At 37.5% G+C, this 23,169-nt stretch overlaps 1 protein-coding gene across 1 annotated transcript in view; it reads right to left on the reverse strand.

Moving 5' to 3' along the window:
• fam222aa (family with sequence similarity 222 member Aa) overlaps window positions 1-23,169 on the reverse strand; it is a 69,982-nt gene that overhangs the window by 9,953 nt on the left and 36,860 nt on the right. Inside the window, exon 2 of the mRNA XM_051109852.1 lies at window positions 18,862-19,019. Coding sequence (XP_050965809.1) covers window positions 18,862-18,967 — 106 coding nt within the window. The 5' untranslated portion in view covers window positions 18,968-19,019. The remainder of the gene's footprint in view (window positions 1-18,861; window positions 19,020-23,169) is intronic.

The raw sequence follows: 23,169 nt of genomic DNA on the forward strand, positions 1-23,169 counted from the left end.
TTGTGGTTACTCCTCTTTGCAATATGTATGTGTGTGTTGTCTATGCTAATGTGGGGCAGGAGTTCTAACAGGTGTCTGCATGGGCGACAGTCTGCAGTGCCTCCTGGGCAAAATGCTTCACACTTGCTTCATCTCGACATGCGACAGCCTTGTACGGATTAATTATTTCCCTTGAGGAAGGCAGCAATCCTTTCCTCGCTCGCTCACAGGACGGGAGCTACCGTGTGTGTGTGTGTGTGTGTGTGCGTGCACTCAATCCTACAAACACAGTGAGAGCGAGAGCAAGCAAACCGAATTACACCGGCCCTGTCCTGTCCATTTATTGCCGATTATTCCTCTTCGCTTTACAGAAATGATCCATCGCGTTTGCTGGCGGTTTTGATGCTGCACGTTTACCAGCAATCTAATATCAGCGCTGTCCTCAGCGAGCGCATTCAGTCATGCATTGTGCCTTTTTCCTCTTCTGGCATAAGGACAAATGATCCCGTCCTGCCAGGCACAAAGCGCTCGGGGAGGACGGGAGGGGAAGATTGCGGGAAGCGGGATGGCAGGGGGATAATTAGCGGAATGACCTCTGTCCTTAATCACTCGCGGCTGGCACTGAGTGCCCGTGTGTCAGAGCGGCAGTTCTCTAAATGCCATCTCTCATTACCGCCGACGCACACCGACCAGAGAGGCCTTGCGCACACACAAACACACAAAAAGACAACAGGACCTGATCTCCGCAATCTCCCTGCCATCCCACAGCAGTCTCAAATGGCAAACAAACACCCGCAGGCTGGAGTAGGTGGGTCGGGGCTAGGAAAGCCCGGGTCGGCTTGGGCCGAGGTTGCAACGGAAGCCATACCGAGAGAGCGTGCGTCCTTCACGCTGCCTGGACCGCTCTTGAGCGAGCCGGCAGTGCGGAGACGGCATAATCCTAAATACTCAATTAACACTACTCTAATTAGCAGCAAGAGTGTGCGTGTGCGCTTTAGGGGGGCTTCAGAGGGATATGAGTGAATGTGAGTGGGAAGAAAATTGTAATTGGAGATGCTAAAAAAAAAAATGGGAATTGTCTGTGTAGGCTGTTCGTTCGCTCTTTAAAGCAATGCATCAAGGTAAAGAATGAGCGAAAAAGAGAGCGAGGGGCCAGATGTGTGCAGGCATCCTCAGGGAGGCGTCTGCAGGAAATGATGCAGAGATGAAAGAGAAGTTGTGACACAAAATAACCGAATATTTTCAGCGGCGCATTTACAATTAATCTTCCCAAAATATCAACTTCCCTTAAAGAGAAGCACAGATGACGCTGTACGCTTCAGCCCTATAAATACGTGAATCATCTGCGACGGTTGAGAGGTTAAAGAATAAAAAAAAAAACTGAAATGTCCAGCAGCGTCGATCGCGCCTGCAGAAGCGGGAGAGAAGGGGTTTAACAGCCGCTGGGTTTCAACAGAACAATGAACACACACAAAACCACATCAGCCTTGGCTCAACAAATATGGGTTGTGGCAAGGCACAGATAAACAGGAACTGATTCTGAGAAAAACACACACATACCCTGTCAGATGCAATGCAACATCCAGCAGGTTCACACAGTGCTTCCCCCCTCCTCTTAGAGCCTGACTTGTTAAAGCGTATGAGCGGTCAGCACAAACGCTTAGACAGGAACAGCCATCATCTTTATGTGCCTGCGTGTGTGTGTGTGAGATATGTGACCCTGGCAATTTTGGGCCAAGTCCAGTTTCTTTTCCACTGTAGGTGCCCGGGCTTCTCATTTTGATTTTACATAAACCACACATTTGTGCAACAGATGGGCTGAATTCCAATTTGATACTTATGAGTGTGAAAAATATGTACTACAACAGTATAGGACAGTATGTGGTTGAGTATGAACCAGGAAGGCACGTCAATACTAGGACAGACTGTAGTTTCATAAAGCTGCCTTTTCATAATATATCAGAATTATGGATTTGTATACCACATTTGCATGCAACAATAAGGTGTGATATCATAATGCTTTATTTGGAATATTTCAAACACTTTTGTTCACTATAGGTCACAAGACAATTTTTAGAAACATTTATTGTTGAATAATGTGTTCTGTTTCACATGCTATTTCTTTTTTATGGAATAAATATGGATTTAAAAAAAATGTAAATTCACATGTAGCATAGCATTAATTTTCAATATATATTTTTAGTGTTTCATTTTATTCATTTAGTTCACCCAGAAACTTAAATTGAATTTAATTGAATTTAGACAAAAATAGTTTCGATTTTGGTAATTGGTAATAATTTTAATTTTAGTGCATTTTCAATGGTTTAGTCACAATTACCTTTATGCCAAAATTCTGCATCTCAGCAGGAATCCACATAGTCCAGAATTTTGTTGGCGTGACACTCAAGGCTAGTTGATTTGAAAGTGACCTCTAAATAAGCACTGGACCTGCTTTCCCTTGAAAATTTTGCACAAGTTTTGCTACAGTGACGGTGCCTTAATGTATTTAGCCAACTTAAAGGGACAGTTCTCCAAAATAAAAATTCTGTCATTAATTACTCACTCTCTTGTCGTTTCAAACCTAAAAGACCTCAAATATGGCGTATCATCTGAAATACTGTATGCATGTAAGTAGTAGCAACTTTACATGGCTGCTCAATCTAATGTTAATGTAGAAAAATGTGCGCTATTCAAGTGCCTGTGCAGAGTGTGGAAGCTGAATAGTAGCACACTTACTACATAACAGATGGAGGCGGTGGTGCGCTCACATGCTCTTAAAATACTCCATTGTTGGTTATACAGATAATACATCTTTCGAATTTGTAAAAACTCAACGTTTATTTGTGTGCACTCACAATAACAACAAAACGTTGCACTTTTGTAAATTAATCAAAGCAAACAGGATGCACTTTCTGCCATCTCTGTCTCTGTGAACTTGAGCGTGTCGAAAAAAAATGAACCGAAACCGAAAGAAAGCACTAGTTTATCAATAAATTATTAAAATGTTAATGCAGCCTCCTTACTGTTTTTCCATGACACATTCATAATCACTTCTGTCAGTGTGTTGTGGCAAGCTTTATGTGTGCGCTTGAGTGCTTTTTAGACTATGTAGGCAATTAAAGGCTCATTATTATGATTTAAATGGTTTATTAAGAAACGTGCGATTAGTCGAATCTTAAAATGCTAATGAACGACTAATGGTTAAAATTAACGACTACTAGTAGACCAGAAGAGTCTTTAGTTGAGGGTCCTTACTACCTTTCTGGGCCTTGAACGTTTCAGTTGCATTGCTGTCTGCAGGTTTAGAAAGCTCTGATTTCATCAAAAACATCTTAATTTGTGTTCAGAAGACAAACAAAAGTCTTACGGGTTTGGAATGACATGACGACGAGTAATTACTGACAGAAATGTCATTTTTGTGTGAACTAACCCTTTAACCTCTTGCGTAATGCGACATTGCAACATTACTGTACACGTGCGGATGCATCGAAACTAGTCAATCAAAGCCACTAATGGATTTTCAGGGTAGTGGAATGCACTAATCCAAATATTGCATACCATGTAGGACAGATAAGTATGCAATCGGGATTTAGATTTGGCCTGGTTAAACATACACAAAACAGTCAAAATACAGCTCATGCATGCACTCCCCAACACAAACACGGTTTTATGTCTCTCTCTCTCTCTCCCCCCGTCACCCTTGCAGCAGAATGGTTTCATAAAAGTGGGACGTGGAGAGAGAGAGAGAGCATGAGGGGCTTCTGGTGTCGTTGTATTCTAAACAATACCTGCCTGTTGCTAATGGACGTGTCATCTGCTCTTCTCTCACACTGATTACTCAGCGATTACTAACCCAGGCCCCCAGTCGCCGTAACAACCGTTGCCGGCACAATGGAACCCTGAATGTGGCAGCTGTTTGAAGCTCTACAATTAACCCAGCATGCCTCTGTGTGCCTCTCCGGCTCTAATTGAGTGGAGAGCTGAAAGAACGCGGCTGTCCTCCCCCAGACCTCCTGCACCGCAGGCTCGGGTTCAGATCTCTGCCCCTCTCAAACACACACACTAATGACAATAATAGAGCAGGACTGTGGACCTGTCTGTCCAGACCAAGAGTCCTAGAGAGAGACATCTGAATATGCATAGACTGATAAAAATAGGTATGCTAAAAATTCACAGTAATTGCTAAAAAAGAGTGCACAAGTGGGAAAAACAAAATGCAAGGGTTGGGATATTTGGGCAATACTTAGAAATAATTGATCATTTGACTGTTGATCAATCAATCAATCAACCGTGATGTCATAGAAGAACTATTTTTAGTTCCCTAAAGATGCTTGTGTCTTTCTTTTTCATTTAAAAATAAGTTAAGGTTTTTAAGAAAATCATTCCAGGATTTTTCTCCATATAGAGGACTTCAATGGGGATCAATGAATTGAAGGTCCAAATTGCCGTTTCAGTGCAGCTTTAAAGGGGTCTACACGATCCCAGATGAGGAATAAGGGTCTTACCTAGTGAAACGATCCGTCATTTTCTAAAAAAATAAAAAATAAATAAATAAATAAAAATTGATGTACTTTTTAACCAGAAATGCACGTCTTGCACTAGCTCTGCAACGCGCGTTTACGACTTTACGCATTACATAGTTACGTTGGAAAGGTCATGTGTGGTTAGTTCTTTGTGTGCTCTGGTTCAAAAAGGTAGAGTAGGGTGAAAAACTCATTGTTTTACCTTTTTTGTTAAGGGCGTTTGACTTTTTTTGCATGTTTGCTTTGTAAACACTGGGTAGGTACTTCCGCCTACCCCTGTTGAAAAAAAACAGCATATGCTGGTTAGGTAGGTTTTGATGCTGTAATGTTGGTTTTAGCTGGTTTATGCTGGTCCTTAGCTGGTCATGTGCTGGTCTAGGACCAGCTTAAACCAGCTAAGGACCAGCAAAGAGCCAGCATAAACCAGCAAAGCACCAGCTAAAACAGCATCCCAGCATTAAAACCTACCTAACCAGCATATGCTGTTTTTTTCAACAGGGACGTCACATCTTACCTTTTCAACGTGACTACGTAATTCATGAAGTCAGGTTAGTGCTAGTCTCAGCCTTGGATGTCACGCCCACAGAACTTTGGCTAAATGTCTGATGTATATGGCACACTTAGCTGAAAACACTTCAGGAGTTTCGAAGTCGTCATCGGATTGGTTAGATTATGCAAGATTTCTGAGAGATGTGTGTGGAAACAAAAATGCTGTGGCACTAAACTCCCTTACAAAAGAAAGCCGTCATGTTTACAACTGTGACAACAAGTGCTTATCAGGATCAACTAACCGCTGCATTATCAAAAAGCATGTGAAAAATGTAAAGTTCACGGCACAGAATCTTAAAAATATGTCAGTGTTTTACATACTGGTCTGTTATTTTCATGACATGTTATTTTCATGTTATTTTCATGGTTGCTGTATCTGTCAGTCATTTTTTGGCCTTTTGGGTGTGCCTTGGCCATTTAAAGTGGCCAAAGTTCCCAGACCTTCTGCCATCAGCCTGAAGATCTGGCTACGTGAGGCTAGGCTAGTGCAAAACAAGCATTTGTGGTTAAAAAGTATAGAAATGTTTAGAAAATGACAGATGATTTTGCTAGATAAGACCCTTATTCCACGGCTGGGATTGTGTAGAACCTTTTGAACCTGCATTGAAACTGTAATTTGGACCTTCAACCCAATGGCTCCCATTGAAGTCCACTATATGTTTTCCTCAAAAACCTTCATTTCTTTTAGACTAAAGAAAGAAAGACATGAATATCTTGGATGACATGGAGGTGAGTAAATTATCGGGAAATGTTTATTCTGGAAGTGAACAAATCCTTTAATGGTTCTTCATGGAAACACAGATGCCAATAAAGAACCTTTATTTTTTTAAGAGTGTAATTGCATGTATACCATAGAATGACGGAAATATGACTATGAAAAAATATGGTCTATTGACATTAGGGAAATAAACAATTAAAAACAAGAAAGGCAAGTGTTGAGCAGGCTGAAATGGAAAAGCCGTCCAAAATTTAATCTAATATTTAGTTAAGGCCACACTTGGCTCCGAGCTTAATCGATTCATTTCCTGCTCCGCTCCGGCTGAACTGGCAAAACATATTCGGGTTACTTAGCTAATTCCCCACAGATACCAGCGAGTACCCAATCAAAGGTGAATCTCAGAGCTAATAAGCGCAGGGGCTCCGAGTCAAATTAAAATGCACATGAATAATACGCGTGATACTTGAGACCTTCTCAGAGGAAATAACATTTTAGGCAATATCCACCCGAAGACAGTGCGTGAAGTTTTAATTTGCATTACTCTTCAGCGTGACACCTTTTAAAAGCCAATTCCGATATTTTAATTCAATGAAACGACACACATTGGAGATGCTCTCTCTGTTTGCTTTCGCTATCTTTGCACATACACCCACAATCCGTGTCATTTTAAATGTCTGGAAATCTTTTTACTCACTCACCGCTATATACTCTCGCTCTGCCTTCCTTTTCGATCGTCCTTCCTCTCCTCTGCTCCTGCACTCTCATCTATCTCTCCATCTCTCTTTGAGTAAGCGAGTTTCATTGGGGGTGCTTGCCGACTGGAATCACCTCAGGGCGAACACTTTATTATCTGCGGTCAAAGCGTCACTACAAATACCATTCTACACACACAAGTGTCACTTTGCATTTGTCTGCTCTCTGCCTGCATCGGGCCAGCAGGACCAGGCTGCCTGTACACACGTACACACACACACACACACACACACACACACACACACACACACAGCGTGGGAAAACAGACAACACTGATTCCTCTTCGTGCTTATGTAGTACAATATCTGTCTGCATTAACGTTATAAAATAAAATACTACTATACTGTAAATGCAGTGAATCTTTTACTAAATGTACTAGTTTTTTATTTTTTGTGTGTTTTTGTGGTGCTTTTTGTGTTGCTGTTTTTGTTATTCAGCACAGAACAGCTTTTCTCTGCCCTCCATACCGTGAGCACGAGGTACGAGAGATTATAAAGAAAGATGAATAAGAAATTCTCTGAGCTTGTAGCAGCGAGGGGAAGATAACAACCGCTCCTCTCCCAGAGGAGAACCCCACAGACCCCATCCACTCGCTCTGCTCCTAACGCCTCCGAGAGCCCCTCTTCATCATCCGCAACAACGCCGACAGCAGGCAGCGAGTGCTGTCCTCTCCGTGCCTGTGTGGAATGCTAACCGTCAGCAGACATGTCAGGGGCATTGTGGGATGAGAACTGGGCGACTTTGCTTTCTCTCACACTTCATGCCACATGGCTCGCTGGCGAACGAAAACAAAGCACAAACAGAAACAGAGCAAACTGCAACGGAAAAGCTTGTACTGCACTTTCGCATTGTTCTGGTGTTTGTCAAAACCAAAGAAATTATAATTCAAACAGCTGCAGAAAGAAAAACTTGGCAATCTGAAAAGCGTTTATACTTTAGAATCTTCTCGCTGCAATATAAACTCAATGTTTTTGATTTATTGGATATATCTTCCCATAGGAACATTTAGAGTTCAAAAATTACTAAGTCCAAAGAGTCGTAGTTATCATGCATACTGGAACTGTTGCATTGCAACAAAAGTTTCTCATACTGTCAGCAATTTATGTATTTGTATACATTTGAATATGTTGCTATAAATTTTAAATTTGAGATTTTATTATATAATTTCTTCAGGGCTAACGCTAATTTTGTCTGTAAGGAGTTTTGAAACTACCAAATTCACACACTATTTTTGCTTTAAATGGAACACTTTTTTAATTTTGATTTATTCAGATTAAAATGTATGGAAGTCCCGTTTCAACCACTGAATAAAAATTAAAAAAAGGGTAATTTTTTAAAAATCTCACAATTCTGGCACTGCGAGGTATAAAGTCAGAATTGTGATATAAACTCGCAATTCTGACTTTTGCGTGATACGAAGAAATAAATTCGCAATTCTGAGAAATAAAGTCAGAACTGTGAGTTATAAACTTTTTTTTTTCAGAATTGTGAGTTTATATCTCGCAATTCTGACTTTTTCCTCAGAATTGTGTAATACAAACTCACACTTGTGAGTTAAAGAAATTAAGTCACAATTCTGATATAAACTCAATTCTGACTTTTTTTTTCCTCAGAATTGTGAGTTTATATCTCAGAATTCTGCTTTTTTTCTTAGAATTGCATGATACAAACTCAATAGCGAGTTATAAAGAAATAAAGTCGCAATTCTGAGAAATAAATTCAGAACTCTGAGATATAAACTCACAATTCTGAATTTTTCACAGAATTGAGTAATACAAACTCACAATTGCGAGTTATAAAGAAATTAAGTCACAATTCTGCGAAATAAAGTCAAAATGGCGAGATATAAACTCTTAATTCTGACTTTTTTTCTCAGAATTTTGAGTTTATATCTTGGGAATTCTGCTTTTTTCTTAGAATTGCGTGATACAAACTCATAGTTGCGAGTTATAAAGAAATAAAGTCGCAATTCTGAGAAATTTAAAAAAAATTTATTTAAATTTTTAAAGAAATACAGTTGCAATTCTGAGAAATAGTCAGAATTGCAAGATATAAAAGAATAAAAGATAAAAAAAGTTTTTTTCTCAGAATTGTTTATATCTTGAAATTCTGACACTTTTCTCAGAATTACGTAATACAAACTCCCAACCGTGAGTTATAGAAAGTGAATTTCTAAGAAATTAAGTCAATTCTGAGAAATTTCATAAACTTTATTTCTTTATAACTCGCAATTGCGAGTTTACATCTCACAAAAAAGTCTGAACTGTGAATTTCTATCACGCAATTCTGATTTGTAAGCTTGCAACAGTGAGAAAAAAGTCAGAATTGTCAGATAAAGTCACAATTACCTTTTTTATTTTTTATTTAGTGGCGGAAACAGGAATCCACAAAATTGTCTATGGAAAAAAAATTAAAAGAAAAACACGTATATGTGTTCACATGTTTTGTCTATTTTTTGTGTGTGTGTTGACACCTGCCTCAAGACAAATTCCTTGTATATCAAAGATCTTATGAAGTTCCTTTTATCCCATAGTTCTCCCTTTTCTCGTGTCCTTGGTTCTTATCCTGCCCGCCAACACACAACACGCCCTGCTCCTCTCAGGCTCTTCAAATGCTGTTTTGTAGGTAGTTTCTCTACACTGAGGTCCGATAGCCACCCACGAAGAAACAAAACATGAAGCGGCCCATTGCACTTTTATACAACAGACTCGTCCAACTTGAATCAATCCCTCATGTGTGTTAGAATTTCTGGGGTCACAAAGTCGTCAGTGAGGACAAGCCACTGCTCTATCTAAACATCTTCCTGGGAGAACGAGAACGAAAGAGGAGTCACAGCAAGTTGTAACGGCAAGTGCTGAATAAAATCCAGCTGTATGAGATTAATGATTTTTCTTAAAGGAATATACACGTTAAGTACAACTTAAGCCCTATCGATAGCATCTGTGGTATTTCAGCAGGAAATCATTTTGAGGTGTCCCTCATTTTTGTAAAAAAACAAACAAACAAACAAACAAAAAATATGTACAGTAATATACAAACAATGAAAGTGTAAGGAGCAACTGGCGTACAACTTGTATGTAACCCACAATACTCCTTTGAAATGTTCTTTTCTTGTGTACCGATAAAAATGTTCTTTGGGTGACAATTAAAAAGAACTGAAAGAACTGAGGAACAAACGCTCCTCCGTCAAGTAAAATCTTGGAGAACATCACAAGCTGCTTGATAGCGCTAAAGATAATGAAGAGATAACTCATAATGTGAGTGAGGAAATGAAGAAAAAAAAAAAGGTTCAATTTCGCTTGTCTCTGATAAGATGACCTCTTTTCGACTGCAAGATTCATATCAGGAAAACTTTCAAAAACAATCTCTCTCACACACACACACACATACACATACATACTATGAGATACACTCACACATGCACAATGTGCGACAGAGAGACAAATCAGAGAATTAGACTGAGATTAGTTAGACAAACAAGATCTCTGTGGAACAGATAACAGAAAGACAGAACTAAGGGTGTATAGTATATATGTGTGCGTGTGTGTCCTGACAGGCCGAGGGAGATCTCACAGTGCGAGACTGCAGGTAAATAGAAAAAGAGGGCTGCCTGCAGCTAGCCTGGAGCAAGTTTCAACCCTTCTGCTCTCTCATTTAGGAAACAAGGTCTCCACTGCTTCAAAATGAATATTAAACACCCTACACACACAAGTGCTGGCAAAACCACATTAAGCCATTGACCATTAAGCCATGAGTCAGCATGCTAGTAAAAATTTCACTAGACTGCCAAATCACTGAAGGGATTGCATTTGCACAAACAAGATTCAAACAAGATCTATTTTCATCTCTAACACTTGTTTATTTATATCTAAACACGTCTTTGTTTGCTTTTTGACAATGTGTCTGAGAATATTAGACCACAGAGACGTGTAAGGACAGGAAACAAGAAACCCAATCAAGCACGCCGAGTCTTTCATACTAATGCTTCTGATACTAATTTGCAAGAGAGACTGTTAGCGCACACACTCTCTTTACCCAGAGGAGAGTGAGTGTGTCAGGCAGGCTATTCTAATTGATGTTAAAGGTCCCAAAGGAGCAACAATGTTAGTTTAGCACGTCATGTACTGTCTGTCTTTTCTCTCTCTCACACACACACACGTACCATGTGAATATGATCTGTCCGTCTTCCCACTAATCTCCTCTTTCATAACACATTGCATGGCTGCTTTTCAATAAGCCAGATAGATTAATGGATAGAGAGACAGATAGAGAAATGGACAAGAAGCAGGGCGTTGGACAATGAGAAATATATGTGACCCTGGACCACTAAACCTGTCTTAAGTTGCTGGGGTATATTTGTAGCAATAGCCAAAAATACATTGTATGGGTCAAAATTATAGATTTTTATTTTATGCCACAAATCATTAGGAAATTAAGTAAAGATCATGTTCCATGAAGATATTTTGTAAAATTCTTAGTAAATATATCTAACTTAATTTTTGATTAGTAATATTCATTAATAAGAATTTAATTTGGACTTTAAAGGTGATTTTCTCAATATTTAGATTTTTTGCACCCTCAGATTCCACATATTTAAATAGTTGCATCTCAGCCAAATATTGTCCTATCCTAACAAATCATACATCCATGGAAAGCTGATTTATTTAGCTTTCCGATTATGTATTTACCCTTATGACTGGTTTTGTGGTCCAGGGTCACATATACAGAAAGTGCATGAAGGCTGATAGATAGATAGATAGATAGATAGATAGATAGATAGATAGATAGATAGATAGATAGATAAAGAAAATATAGAAAATATATACAGAAATATAGACAGGCATATACAGATAGACAGAAATACAGATATAAAGATAGACAGGCATAAGGATAGACAGAAAGACAGACATATATAGAGAGACAGATAAACAGAGAGATCAAGACAAACAGACAGACAGATAGATACAGACAGACATAGAAAGATAGACAGTTAAAGATGATAGACAGTTAGACAAACAGATGGTCAGTCAGCCAGACAGAGTGTGTTTGGATAGACGGATTAATAAATGAGAGAAAGACAGGCAGATATACACAGTATGTGTGCACTCATGTTCTGCATCTTCTAACCTGTCTCCCGGCCTCCAACGGAAGGTCAGTCTCCGAGTGTGATCTCATTTCCTCAGCTGCTCTAGGAGCCTTGGATCCCCTCCACCTCTTCCACCTCCTCTCCTGCCCTCCCTCCCTCCCTCCCTCCTTCCAATCCGTACATACACCTGGGAGGCCCATGCGCCAGCTTAAAGGGCATCTCGCTTACGTCTGCCAAAGCCACGGCAACAGCCGCTAGCATACCAGGCCCTCTTCTCCACCCTGCTCTGCCCTCTATGCCAATGGCACCCAAAGCCCCAGGATGGGCACAGAATGAGTGGAAAGGCTGGTGGGTTCCCAGCAGTGCCCGGAAATGAGCCTCTGGGTGTGTCTGCAGGTTGCTGGCAAGGCAATCAGCCAATTGTTACCCTGGGAGGCAAACAAGACCGCAGGATGGGATACAAATAACAGTGAAAAACCTTTGACTGTCACTGCCTAGTCACTTATTGATATTAATCTGAATGCTAATTGAACATCATGGGCACCGTAAGCCCTAACGGGCACCGGCTAAAATAAACACCTCAGAATTCAAACATGGGGCTTGTCAATCAGTGTAAAAAGGTGAAAAAGGACAGAGTTGAAACGAAGGCTAAGGTGACCTTTTAGTTGCCCTTGTTTAAATATCTTGAAGCAAATATGATTTGTTTCCTGTGTGGTGACCCCTGCTGGACTGGAGGAGCATTGCATTGCTGAACCGAAGACATTCTGGCAGGAGTCATCTTGTGACCCTTCCACAACCTTTAGCTCTTAATGTGAGAACTGAAGGCTTAGTCCAAATCTGACATCTTGTTAGTATGATACTGACTTCTGCTTCTCATATGGTTCAAATCTTTCCCATCAGGCCTTCAGAGGTGATAATCTCTCCCTACCGGATTGGATGTTGTGACCCTGCAAATGATGTCACAGTGCCATATGTGCATCTGATTGGCTGCCAATGCCTGCTGTGGCTCAGGGCAGAGGGAGAAGGATGTTGTGATTGGACCTGAGCCGCTCACGCACAAACACCTTACACAGGTGAGTGCATGTAATAGATCATGTGTAGCACAAGCATGCGATCTATAATCATGACTATGGAGACAATCAAACTGTAGATGGAAGGGGAATGAAGGAAAAATGAAAATGCAAGAAAAAGGCAAAGCAAAAAGGCAAAATAAAATAAAATCAAATAAAATAATAGAGCAAAAGAGTGAAAAAGAGCACAAGTAAAAAGAGTAAAGAAAAACCAAATGATAAAAATGAAAAAAAAAAAAAAATTAGCAAAAGAAAGCAAAAGATCAAACAAAAGGTGAAATGGAAAGACTAATAAAAAGAAAATAAACAAAGAAAAGCAAAAGAGTATGGAGAAACAGAAAAATGAAAGGCTGAATGAAAAAGCAAAAGTGAACAAAAGAGTGAATAAATGTGTAAAACAAAAAAAATGAGTGAATGAGAGGAAAAGAAACGGAGCGAAAGATGAAGGATAGAATAAAAAACTATAAAGAAAGAAAAAAGTAAAAGGAAAAAGAAAAAAGAAAGAAAGAAAGAAAGAATGAAAGAGCAGGGAATAGGGAATATTCAAAAGAAAGTGAAAAACAGAGTGATAGAACAAAAGAAAGTGTGAAGCAAAGAAGGAGCCACGAAAGCAAGAAAGGCAGAAAAGCACCCAGAATGCATTGCAGAGGTCAGCGTCAGAGTGGCTGTGATGTGTCCGGCCCCGGTGCTCCCGTCCCCAGGGTGCTCAGTGATGAAGGGGGATCTGCCCTCCGCTCAGACTTTCATGTCGCCATCTAAGCTACTGGCAGACAGACACTGGTGGGGGGCTGGACGACAGCTACAAATGTCACCCAAACAGGGAGATTTAATTAGGAATGACAAGCCCTGACGTGCGAGAGTGCCGCCACATACTCCGAGAATTTAGGCATGCTGAAAGCGAGCAGCTGTGATTTATAATTTAACTAATGCCTGGCGTTTCTTTTTCATTTCTTGACTAGAAGGGGGAAAACTCAAAAGGCCTCCTCACTGAAGCTAATCTAATACGATATTTTTAAGGGCAGGCGGTCAACGGCTTTTTAAAAAGCACGTCGCTCGCTCTCTCTCTCTCCTCTGGTCTCTCGCTACCTCCACTTTGCAACTTGCCCGACTTTCTCTCGTTTTTTTCGAGTTCTCCTTCTGCTCAGACAGGGAAAGAGGTGTGATAATGAAAACAACCTCCTTTCCTATCTCCCACCTCTCTCTCTCGCCCGCTAAGCTTCATGCACTCTGGGGAAATTGATTGTCTGGCGGGCCGATCTGAGCACTCGCAGCTGATGCTGGAGCCAGTTAAGTCCCTTTTTTATTGAGGGTACGAGGCATTTTTAATGGGAGTCGCATCAATGAACTGTGCAGGCGCTCTGCATCTGCATGCAGAAGGGGGCTTTTACTTTATAGTTATTTGAATACCCTCTCAAATCCTCTCTCTCTCTACTCGTGCCGGATCTGAGAAGGACAGCAAAGCAGGAACCTGTCCACCTCCATCATCGCCAGACACACTGGCTTTCAGACAGCAGCCCAGAAAGTGTCTCACTCTCTCTGCGTCCAAAGCCTGACACCTGTCTGCAGCTCCAGACCAGACGGTGCGGTCCATATATACTAAAACCCCAGAGCAGACACAGATACTCTAATCAATGACACACACAAAGGTCTTTTACTTATTGTTATGAGCTTGCGCTCTACTGCAGCGATCTCTCAATCAAAAGCAAACGGACGCCAAGAAGAGTGACTGTGTGTGTGAGACAGAAAGAGAAAGAAACTGTTCTTTTGCTATTGATTTCAGCCTCAGACCCCTACTGACTGCTTCTCAATAAGAAGTCTAGAAAGGAAGTGGCTAAATCCTGCTGAAATTGGAGGGAGGGAATCAATTTGAATCAAGCATGGCGGTTTCCATCTCTTTTCTCTTCTGCTCTTTCATTCTTCTTTTTCTCTCAAACAAGCTTTTCCATGCAAATCATTGATCTCTGAAACTTCTTTATCCATACAACACTTATACCTCCACTTGGATTGGCCATTAATCTATCTGTACATCCATCCATTTACATCTAGTCACTCAGTATGTTTGTTTGGATGTCCATCCATCCATCCATCCATGCATCCAATCTGTTCCTTCATCAATTCATTTAAACTTTCTACTTTTTTTCATTCATTCATTCATTAATTCATTCAATCATGTCCTTCGTCTATTCATTCATCCATTTTTTTCATTCATCCATCCATCCCATACATGCACCCGCTCCTTTATTCTCCCGCTTAGTCATTTTTCCATTCATCCATCTGCTCCATTCACACATCATCCATCCATACATATTCACATTCACTCCTTTATCCATTTGCTTAGTAATTCATCCATCCATCTGCTCCTTCATTCACCCGTCATCCATCCATCCACCATCCATCCATCCGCTTCTTCATCCATCCAATCCATACTGTTCCTTCACTCATTCATTCATCTTTCTATTTCATTCATCAATCCATTCATCCATCCAACCATCCATTTCTTCACCCATCCATTCCATCTATTTTTCATCCCATACATGCATCCACTTCTTTATTAATCTGCTTAGTCATCCATCCATCCATTTATCTTCCCATTTCATTCATTCATTCATTCATCCATCCATCTATCCATCACTTCTTCATCTGTCCATCCATGCATCCAGCTCCTTCACCCATTCATTTATCTTCTTATTTCATTAATTTTCCCATTTCATTCATTCATTAATTCATTCATTTTCCCATTAATTAATTCATTCATCCATCCATCCATGCATCCACTCTGCTCTTTTGCCCATTTATTCCATTCATCTTTCTATTTCATTCTTTCATCCATCCATTCATTTTCTTCATCCATCCATCCATCCATCCCATACATGCATCCACTCCTTTATTAATCTGCTTATCCATCCATCCTTTCATCAATCCATCCATCCATCTCCCCAGCTCCTTCACCCATTCATTCATATTCCCATTTCATTCATTCATTCATTCATTCATTCATTCATCCATCCGTCCATCGCATACATGCTTCCACCCACCCACCATTCTGGTCCATCTTTTCATTCATCTATCTATTTTTTCATTCATCCATCCCATCAATGCATCTGGACCTTTATTCACCCATTTAGTCATCCATCCATCCATCCATTTCTTCATCTGTCCATTCATGCATCCATTCTGCTCCTTCGCCCTTTTATTCTATTTACCTTTCTATTTCATTCATTCTTCCATTCATTTTCTTGATCCATCCATCCATCCATCCATTTCTCCAGCTCCTTCACCCATTCATTCATCTTCCCATTTCATCCATCCATCCATCCATCCATCCATCGCATACATGCATCCACCCACCCACCATTCTGGTCCATCTTTTCATTATATTTTATATTTTTTCATTTATCCATCCCATCAATGCATCTGGACATTTATTCACCCATTTAGTCCATCCATCCATCCATCCATCCATCTCTTCATCTGTCCATCTATGCACCTATTCAGCTCCTTCACCCATTCATTTATCTTTATATTTTTTTTATTCACTCATCCATCCATCCCATACATGCATCCACTCCTTTATCTATCCATCCATTTCTCCATGCATCTGTTCACCTGTTCGCCCATGCAGGCATTCATTCACTCATTCATTCCTTTTACAAGCGAAGTCCTTTCACTCCCTGTTCCCAAACTTCACTCTCTCACAAAACATACACACATACATTCTCAGACAACAGCAGCAGGTGCCCATGGATGTCCTTTCCCAAAAAAAGCTGTCCCTTTAACCTTTTCCTGTTTGCCAAGGAGAAAGCAGAGCGATGCCACGCTGATCAGAGAGCAGCAGGAGGACGATGCCATCCTATTACCTTTAAGCTTCTCTGAGCTTAGAGCTGAACCTAAGGGATAGTGGTTAGAAGTTGACATTCCTCTGCTCGTCTGCCTGTCCTCACCGTAATCAGCTTGTGCATGTGGAATACTGCCACGCCAACAAAACAGAACCGAAGGCATATGGAATGTTCTAAAAGAAGGACAACCCCCTCTTCCTCTCTATTCTTTCCTTTCTTCTCTCCTTCTCATTACAGGAAGAGCTCCCTCAGTTTAAGTCTAATCTGAAGCTTTAAGCAGAGCCCTGGGATCTTAGGTCGGAAAAAAACAGTAGGCTGTGCTTTGCTTTCTTTAATCTCACAGCCTGCCAGAATGAGATTTGTCAGTCTGTAAAATTCCTACAAACGCTGAACAAACACACACATACACATGAAAATGTACACAAATGTACAGTGTGGCAACCAGAGGACCTGTTCTACATGGGTTACTCGTGCTTATGTGTGAAACCGACTTATGGAAAATGAGCAGATTTGTTTCAGCATGTGTATATTTGCATACGGGTAGGTCTGTAAGGACATACACCACTGCAAATGTTTAGCTAACCTGAAGGCCAGGGTTGAGCTACAAGCCTTGATGTCATGGCAGGGAACCTCAGCAGTAAAGTCTTCAACTCTTGATGATTTAATGGTTATTGAACAATGAAGACACTACAAATGTTTCATATAAATGGTCAACAAGACCTTTCATAGACATTGCACACAGAGTTGCACAGACAGGTAGAGGCCAAGTATAATGGACTAGAATAAAGCATACAAGATTTGGTTAAAGTGCAGTAGAGAAGAGATTTTCAAACAAGGACATAAGTATGGAAGTCTGTTTCTGGCACTGAATGAAGAATAAAAATGGTAATTGTGACTTTTCTCACAATTCTTGCAATATCTCACAACTCTGACTTTTTCGCCGTCGCAATTGCAAGTTTACAGTTCAGATTTTTCTCAGAATTGCATGATACAAACTCGTAATTCCAACTTTTTTCTCAGAATTGCGTGATACAAATTTGTAATTCCGACTTTTTCTCAGATTTGTGTGGTACAAACTTGGAATTTTGACTTTTTCCTCAGAATTGCATGATACAAACTCTGAATTCTGACATTTTTTTCTCAGAATTGCTTGATTCAAACTCGGAATTACAACTTTTTTTTTTTTTTCAGAATGTCATGATAGAAACTCGGAATTACGACTTTTTTTCTCAGAATTTCATGATACAACCTCGGAATTCTGACTTTTTTTTCTCTGAATTGCGTGATACAAACTTGGAATTGTGACTTTTTCCTCAGAATTTTCTCTGAATTCTGAGATCTAAATTTGCAGTTGCGAGTTATGAAGTCACAATTGCAGGATATAAACTTGCAATTCTGAGATTTTTCTTGGAATCGAAAAAAACCTAATATTTTCTCAGAATCGCGAGATTACAGATTACAAAAGTCGCAGTTACCTTTTTTTTTTTTTTTTTTTAATTCAGTGGCAGAAACAGGCTTCCATACATAAGAAGGGACCAGGAACTGACTGTAAAACAATTGATAATTAATATTTAATTTATTTTGTTCGTAAAATGTTAACAAGTGCAGTTAAGATATTATTCATTTATTTTTTATTTTATTTCATTAAACAAATCTGGCAAGATTACTATTTAATATCAGTTTTCTAAAGAAAGTAAAGTAAAAAAAAATTGGTAAGATAATTGTTAATATTTTATTCTACTGAGAGCAGATAATATTTGAACTATTTGCTTTAGTACAATGAGAACATAAAATGCAATTCTACAATTATTCAAGGGGACATATTTCTGGATCCTTGGCATCAAAAACCCCTGCAGTAGAGCACACTACAGTAGAGTGGAGTATAAAATACTATAGGAGAGGAGAAGCTTGAGCACAAGGACAAAAGCCAGCAGCACTTGAATCAAGGCTGTGAAAAACAAGATGTTAACTATTCATGTCTAAACAATGCCACTGTGAGTGGAGTGAAGCTTCTTGGGGCATGAAATGAATGTGATGTGAACATTTCAGGGGTCATGAATGTGCTTCATCACGCTGACATAAAAAAGCTCTGTTAATAGAACAGTGTGAAAGAAAAGTCTATTGTCAAAGTTCATTTAACTCATCCTCAATGTCGTCAGTGCCTAACTACAGAGTCACATTTAATTATTCAATCTGAGTGTTCGGTCCCATCAGAAGGAAGGAAATCTAATATACTGTGCCAGCAATCAGCAAGACAAACCAGTTTGCTGTCGCCCATTTGTATTTGCCATTTATGATCAAATTAATCTAAAACCAGAAATCAAAGCAAGAAATCTAAACTGCTCACATTTGCGGTTGATGTGTTGCGTTGGCTCAAGACTCTTGCTGCTGCTGCAGACGGCCGTGGTGTGCTGGGGTGCAGGGTTCTGCCTCCTCTGCAGACAGGCCAGCATGACTGCGCAGACGCAGGTACGATTCTACAGACACTGGCTTGCCGAGGCCGACCTGCAAAATGAAGAATAATGTAATTGTTATTGATGTAGTCAGATTAAGCAAGGCATGCAGGAATCATACTGATTTAGGTGGAAATACAGTATTATAAAAAGTAATTTGGCAACCGGAGGTTACAGTAAATAAAACATTTTTATATTATTTTGTGTTAATATTTATACATTTTTTAAAGTATACATAAAAACTAAATCACAAAAAAAAAAAACAAACAAACAAAAAAAACATAAAAACTAAACATTTTAATAAGATTATAAATATTTATATTTTTAAAATGATAAATAAAAGAAGTGTAAATAAATGTATTATTATAAATATTTTTTAAGTAAAAAGTTTCTTTGTATTGATTTGTTTGCTAAATAAATAAATAAAATATTAAAGGATCAGTAATATTGGGAACTCAAGGTTATTGTAAATAAATATTTGTATATTATTTTATTTTAATATTTATATTTTTAAAAGCAAAAATAAAAGCATAAATAACAGCATTAATACAATTAAAATATGTATATATGTAAAATTATAAAAAAGTATGTGTATTAATAAAATTAAAATTATAATTAAATTAATGTATTAATAAAATTATACATATTAATTTTCGAAGTATATAAAACTTAAAAGAAAAGTTTAAATAATAAAAAAATATAAAAGTTTCTTTGTCTGTATTGCTTTGTTTGATAAATGTATACATTTATATAACAATATTATAAAAAGTCTTTTGTGAACTAGAGGTCACAGTAAATAAATATTTGCAGATTTTATTTTAATGTTTATATTTTTTAAACAAGTACAAATAAAAATAAAAACTAAAAATCATACAAAATAAAAGCATAAATAAAAGTATTAAAAATTATAAATATTTATATTCATAAAATGCTAAATAAGTGTAAATAAAAGTACTAATAAAATTATAAATATTAAAAAAATTGAATAAAAGTTTAAATAATAAAAGTATTTAAAAGTTTCCTTGTTTATCTGTCTGTATTGCTTTGTTTGTTAAATAAAGGCATAAATATTAAAAGTATAGCAGTAATAAAATCATTAAAAATTATATATTTTCCTAAATTACAAAAAATAAATATAATAAAAGTATTAGTAAAACTATATTTTCAAAAGCATGTCAAAATATAAATAAAAGTTTAAATATTAAACCTATTAATAAAATTATAATTTAAAAAAAAGTATATACTAAATATTAAAAGCATTAATAAAATAATTGTTTTTAAAAGTATAAATATAAAAATAATTAATAATTAAACAAAAGTGTAAACTAACTAAAACTAAAACAAAAAAAAAAAAGAGAAAAGGATCAGGAAATGCCATGAGCCAGATTCAAACTTGCATGTGTCAGAGCACAAGCGCTAACCACTAGGCCATGACTCCAACGTGTATATGTATTTTTTTTTTTTAATTTCTTCAGCTCACATCTGTGAAGCACAGAAGGAGGACACACACACAGAGAGACGTATGTGAGGTGGAGGTTTAATGCCGCTCCAGCTGCCTCTCGGCTCTGTGGGCTGAATTACAAACACACACCTGCTGCATCACATGGGACTCTAGCAGCCCCGTCCTTCCTGGCCATCCCACAGCACCCATCCATCAACAGCCTATCACTTCCTTCAGTCACAGGAGGAATAAAGCACCCATCACTGCTCACAACACACACGGTAAGAACAAAACCCTGCGCTGACCTGCCGAAACACTTCCGAGGTGTTTTTTTTAAAATGATGCGGATCAAAAGAGAGAAAGAGAGTCTGCAGCTCAGATGGCGACTGGGATGGTGTTCTGTCCAAAAAGGTCTCGTGGCAGTTTCCAGGAGTTTCTGCTTGGAGTGTTAATGTCCATATTGTGTGTGGGTGTATGTGTAACATGCTGATGAGTTGGGTGGGGGGGCAAATGCCAAGCGCACATCAGGGCCAGTGACGGGTGTAATCAATCTCCCCCCGGGCCATAAATCTCTGGCTGCATTCCTGCTCTGCCTCCCTCCATCTTCAGCTCTTTCGCTCCAGAGGAAGAAGAGAAAACGGGGCGAGCTGCCAGACAGTCGACACAGGAAACAGTAGCTCTCTTGGAGAATGCGTTATAGGACCATCTGACTAAGTTTTAGGCAGCATTGCCGCCCACCAGACGACTCACAGACTAGCAAAGACAGTCTAATGGCAAGATAAAGACACAATCCTGCTGGAGTAACTTCAGGTGAACAATGGAGGGTTCGAACTTGCAACCTTTTGGGTACAAACCCAGATGGAGCCACCAAGTTAATTAGACTAGGACTTTGATTTCAGCACAAATGTGCAAACGTATCGTACTTTGTTCTTCATTCACATCTGATTGTCAGTCGTTAAGCATTTACAATGATGTCTTGAACTTAATATAGTCATGAGAGTTTATTTTAACCTCTGCTTATGATATGGAATATTACAGCTTATGTTCTAGAGTGTGTTTATTCCTAAATGTTTATTGTGGACCAGGAAACGAAACGAAACTAAACTAAACTAAATTAAACAAACCAAAGAATAATCATGTTGAGGGTTGTTGTTAAGTAAACTACACAGAAACTAAACAAAAACTTAAAAAAAAAAAAAAAAAAAAAAGACAAAAAATGAAAAGGGTAAAAGTGAAATTAAAAGGGTAAAAGTGAAACTAAATTGTTTTCAATAAAATAAAAATAAAATAAAACATAATAATGTAGAGTGATGTAGAGTGTGAATTTAAAAATGGTTTAATTTCTCAAAAAATAATTGAATAAAATGAATAGCCACAATTTTAGGTTTAGTTTAAAAAACACAAAAACACAAAACTTGAAAACTTCACGAGGTCAGATAGCTAAAAATGAAACTGAAACATATTTTTAAAAATGAAAGCCCTAAATCTAAAATAAAAACTGAAACTAAATCTGGGAATCTATGAAAAAAACAATTAAAATTAAACCACAAAAACTCAAGTAAAATAAAATTAAATTAAATTAAATAGAATAAAATAAATTAAAATAAAATAAAATGGTAATCATGTGAAGTGTTGCCAAAGTAAACTACACAGAAACTAAAAAACTTAAAAAAAAAACAATGGGTAAAATTGAAATTAAATAAAAAATGGTTTTATTTCTCCAAAAATAACTGAATACAATTAAAATAGCCCACATTTTAGGTTCACAAAACTTGAAAACTTCACAAAGGTTAGATAGCAAAAAATGAAATTGAAAAAAAAAAAAAAAAAGAAAAAAAAAAGAAAGTTAAATTCTAAAACTAAAATAAAAACTAAAACTGAATATAGGAAACTATATTAAAATAAATAAATAAATAAAATTAAACTAAAACTACAAAAACTAAAAAATTAAATTAAATAAAATCTAAAACAAAACAAAACAAAAAAAATAAAAAATAAAATAAGATAATTATGTGGTAATTATGTGGAGTGCTGCCATCAAGTAAACTACACAAAAACTAAAATACTTTAAAAAACAAACAAACAAAAAAAAAGGGTAAAATAAAAAATGGTTTAATTTCTCCAAAAATAATTGAATAAAATAAAAACAAAAAGGTTTACTTGAAACTTAAACTTTACAGAGGTTAGTCAGCAAACATTTTAAAAATGAAAATTCTAAAACCAAAATAAAAACTAAATAAAATGAATCTAAAAATTAAATTAAAATGACCAAATAACCAAAATTAAACTGTAACCAACAGTGATTGCGTGAAAATTAACAAAACACTCAAGTAAAATAATAAAATAAAATAAAACGAAACTAAATGAAAACTAAAATAATAATAATAAAAAAACAATGGGTGAAATTTAATTAAAATGGTTTAATGGTTTAAAATTGTTTACTTTAGTTTTTCAACACAAAACTTGAAAACTTTACAGGTTAGTAAAGTTTCGACGGCAAACAATACTTTTTTTTTTTTTTTTTTAAATGAAAGACCTAAAATTCTAAAAACCAAAATAAAAACTAAATACACCAAATCTAGAAAACTATGAAAACAACTAAAATTGATCCAAAACCAACAGTGATCAAGTGAAAACTTAAAGTAACATAATAATAATAATTAAAAAAAAAGCACTTAAGTAAAATAAAGACCAATTAAAAAAAAAAAAAAAAAAAAAAAAAGAAAAAAAAAAGGCAAATTAACATTTCAAAACCATAATA

The sequence above is a fragment of the Labeo rohita genome, chromosome 5 (genome assembly GCF_022985175.1).
Source record: "Labeo rohita strain BAU-BD-2019 chromosome 5, IGBB_LRoh.1.0, whole genome shotgun sequence".
NCBI lineage: Eukaryota > Metazoa > Chordata > Actinopteri > Cypriniformes > Cyprinidae > Labeo > Labeo rohita.